This window comes from Penaeus monodon, unplaced genomic scaffold (genome assembly GCF_015228065.2).
Source record: "Penaeus monodon isolate SGIC_2016 unplaced genomic scaffold, NSTDA_Pmon_1 PmonScaffold_2410, whole genome shotgun sequence".
Taxonomy (NCBI): domain Eukaryota; kingdom Metazoa; phylum Arthropoda; class Malacostraca; order Decapoda; family Penaeidae; genus Penaeus; species Penaeus monodon.
Window position 1 is genome coordinate 3,482 of NW_023654254.1, and position 3,734 is coordinate 7,215.

The 3,734-nt window shown below is 55.5% G+C and overlaps 1 protein-coding gene across 1 annotated transcript; it reads right to left on the reverse strand.

Annotated features, from left to right (window-relative positions):
* Window positions 1-394: 394 nt before the first annotated feature.
* LOC119570304 (pollen-specific leucine-rich repeat extensin-like protein 1) lies at window positions 395-2,509 on the reverse strand. The gene is made up of 5 exons (XM_037918104.1): window positions 2,397-2,509; window positions 1,935-1,996; window positions 1,428-1,636; window positions 1,015-1,147; window positions 395-549 (listed from the first exon to the last, which is right to left on the reverse strand). Exons 1-5 carry the CDS (start codon window positions 2,507-2,509, stop codon window positions 395-397), a joined length of 672 nt encoding a protein of 223 aa, XP_037774032.1.
* Between the last annotated feature and the right edge of the window lie 1,225 nt (window positions 2,510-3,734).

The window sequence follows — 3,734 nt, forward strand, 5'->3', positions numbered from 1 at the left end:
TTTGCTCTGGCGATGATATATCTCGAGTGAAGAGAACCCCCTGTAGGCCCAGGGGACATCGCCATGAAGCGCTGGAAGGTCGGGGGCGGCGTTGCGGGCCCGAACGGCATTCGCGGGAATTTCGTAAGGCCCCGAAGGGCGTGGTCACAGCTTCTTCGGATGTCTCCTCGGCAATGGGGTTTGGTGGAGCTCTGACGAGGTCGATTTTAGAGAAAATCGTGCTCCCGAGAGCTCCCTGGAAGGGTGGAGGTGCGGGAGGGGGTAGCGGTCCGGTGGGGGCTGGTTGAGGTGAGGGAAACCCCCACAGGGACCCCATCGCCGCCTTTTTTACGAACAAGGTGCAGGGGAGTCCCCACTGGCTGTGAAGGGCGTATGATCCCGACTCTCGCATTGCTCAAAATTCTCCCTTTGCTGCGGAAGCATCTGGTCGAGTGGCCTCAGGGGAAAAGACCGGGGGGTCCATCGTAAACGATGTGGTGCTTAGGGTGTGTGGTGGGTCGTTCCACGTTGATGGGCTTCGTCGCGCTGGAAACTCGCGCACCCAAAGCTCTGAAAGGGGCCGGGTTGGCTACATGTTACCCGGGGACCGTACCAGGGCCGAGAGGCGTGGCGCGGGTCCCTACTGGTGCAAAAGGCACCCCCCGCCTAGGTCTACCGTAAATCCGTGGTGACCAGGAAATCACTCCGAGGTCGGCTGCTGTACGTCGGCACAAGGAAAACCCCCACTCAGTTTCGAATGCGGAGCGCCGCTAAAAAGGGGGTCAGTGAGCGCCACCGTATCGTTATGGGCGAACATTTGGCAGCCCCCAAAAGGTGGAGAAGCGGGATTGTCTGTTTTTAAAGGATTCCCACCAAGAACCGCAGGGGGAATTTGTTGTCGCGGACGAGATAGGGGGCCCCCGTCTGGGGCCCGAGAGACGGCGCTACTATTCCCGCGGTGCCTTTTCCCCGGCCAGAGCAAGGGGGTTCGCACCGACGCGCCCTGCTGCCAAATGGGAATGGTAAAACTAGTACCTGGGGGGGGGAAACGGCGGGGGCTGTAGGTGTGACGGTCGGGGGCGCGTAGTCCCCGTCCACGATCGGGGTTGAACCGGGGTGATGCAGGACTGCGATGGGGGATCTGGGACGTGGTAAGGGTTTCCCGGGGCTAAAATTTTGTCGAACGGCATTTTGTGGTTCGGAAAACCTTGTCGCGGGGTTTCCCCAAGGTTAGAGGTGGGGGAGGGGTACACGAAACTTGGCGGTAGTCTGGAGCCTATGATTTCGCCCGCTTTGAGGCTAATTGCCAATGGGGAGCCCCCGACCTATAAGGGGGTTTGAAGGGTCCGGGAAACGCTGAGGAACATCGGCGTAAAAAGGTAGGGGGCAATGAGTGTTGGCACGAGAGAGAGTGCTTTGTATGTCCCGGGAGTTTTCCGAAGGAGTACGGGTGTCAGCGACGAAGCTGTGAAGAACACGTAGGCTTTTCGGGGGGGGGGCCGGCTCCTGCAGGATTGTTTCCTTGGGGATTCATATGTGTTGTACTGGGGGTTGTTAAAAAGGGGTCGCTGACGGGAGCGGGTTTCAGGGAATTTGGGTGACCATACCGATTTTTGGTGGTCGGAGGGGTGACAGGGCGTAGGGGGACTCCTGTTCCCTGCAAAAAAAATTTCGGGAAGGGAAAGCAATGGTGCAGGGGGAAAGGGTTTTAAAGGGGGCTGACACCTCATGGCAAAGGGGCTCTTAACCCGGGGTCCCGTGTGGTTGTAGGCAAACGCAAAAGAAGTAAAATTTTCCCTTTTTTTATTTAGAGTGTACAGCTAGTGTTCGAGTGAAGCCTACCCGATGAGTGAGGGTTCCTTTTGGATGGGCGCTTAAATATGCCGCCCGCGATGTAACTCTCGAGTCAGGTCCGATGAGTGCGGGGTGATAGGGGGGGAGTCGGATCCCCAAACCGCCTGGACCTGACTCTACCGGCCGGAAGCTCTGCACGTTGGTCACCAAAATACTAAAACAACTACAATAAAAAAATAGAAGAGAAAATAAACAAAAAAAGGGACAAATAAGCGGGATAGATGAACAGGCTCCTCCCCTCTCTCCTGCGGTGAATGGGTCCTTGATTGGACGATTAGAAGGGGGGTGAGGTTCCGGCAAGGGGGGCGGACGGGGTCAGGGGTGGAGCCAGCAAACGCCGAGAGTTAGCATGATCCCATGATCCCTCGATCTGGCTTTTGCATGGGATATTAAAGAGTGCACCGCGCCCGGTCCCATGCAATCCGGCCTCGGCTCTTCCGGTTACCGGACGGTGACGCGCCCCCCATTTTTTTGATGCCACGATGCTATGGCTTGCATTAGCTTCGTCCCCTCTACCTACTCTTTCTATGCGAATTTTTCGCTTAGGATGACTCTGTGCACACCTTCGGGGTAAAACTGGCCCCCATCTTGGGGCGCGTGCTGGGACTGGGCGACCTTTACCCCCCGCAGGGGGGGTGTGTCGGGGGGCCTTAGAAGACCTCCTTACGGTGTGCATGATTCCATTTTTTTGTTAGGTTTGGGTCGGGGCAGACCATTGAGCTGCCACTCTTTTTTTTTCGAATAGGGCGATAGGCAGGTAACCCCCCTTGTCAGGCCTTTTCCCCAGGTTCTTTTTCAAATACAGCTGTAACAGAACACCCAAGTTCCCGTGAAGGAAGTACCGGATAAAAGTTAGTTTTTTCTCCCTCACTGTGATAAAATAGTCTTGGTTGACTATTTTAGAGGGAAAAGAATTAAAGGAACAGGTACAGGTCCCTTACCTCACTGAGGTAAAAACTTTGGGGTTTAGAGAGAAAGGGTTTCATGTTAAAAAAATCCCCCTCCCAAAAGAACTGCCTGGAAAAAAGTCAGTCCTCTCCCTCACTGTGAGGAAAACGTCTGTGGTTGGCTTTTCCAAGGGACGAAGGGCTTACTGGAACGGTAAGAACCCACCCTTCTCTCACTGAGGTGAAACACCTTTGGATGTTTCGAGAGAGGGGGATCCACCTCAAAAACCGTCCTGCCATGGAACCCCGGGAAAAATGTTAATTTCTCTCCCTATTGGGTGAAAACAGTCTGTGGCCAGCTGTTTTTCAAGGGTAAAGGAACTGACGGGAAAACGGGTTTGCAGGACCCCCCTTTTTTTCTAATGGGGGAAAAACCTTTGGGGCGTTTCAAGAGAAAAGGGGGATTCACTTTGAAAAGGGTAAGGTCCCCTCCCAGGAGCGGAGGGAAATGCCTGGAAAAAATGAAAGACCCCCTTCCTCATGAGGAAGGAGCAAAGTGTTCCCATCAATGATGTCCCGTAGGGGGAAAAGGGATCCCCCCGGGGTACTCCCCGAGGTTTACACCCACCCACGTGTTTGCCGTGCGTGGCCCCTTGTAGCTGGGAAACGGGAGTCCGGGGTTTAGCGATGCCGTGCACGAGTACGCCCTGCGGCTAGAACCGCCCCTTTTGGGCCCCTATTCTGGCAAGACAGGGGGCCTGATCCGGGCCCCGGGCGGTCAATCGCTGGTCTCCCCGGGGGCTAGGGCAAGCAGTCATGCTGCCGTTTTTACCCACACCCCTCCCTGTGTACCCGTGCAATGGCAATTGGGTGCGTATATTTACTATCACCCCGTTGCTGTTAGACTTGGTTCTAGCACTCAGCTTCCCCTTGTTTGGGCTCCCGGGGGGGTGGGGGGGGAGTGAAAGAAGCACTGCCAAGGACATGGAAAATCTAAATAAAAATCCCCCACAG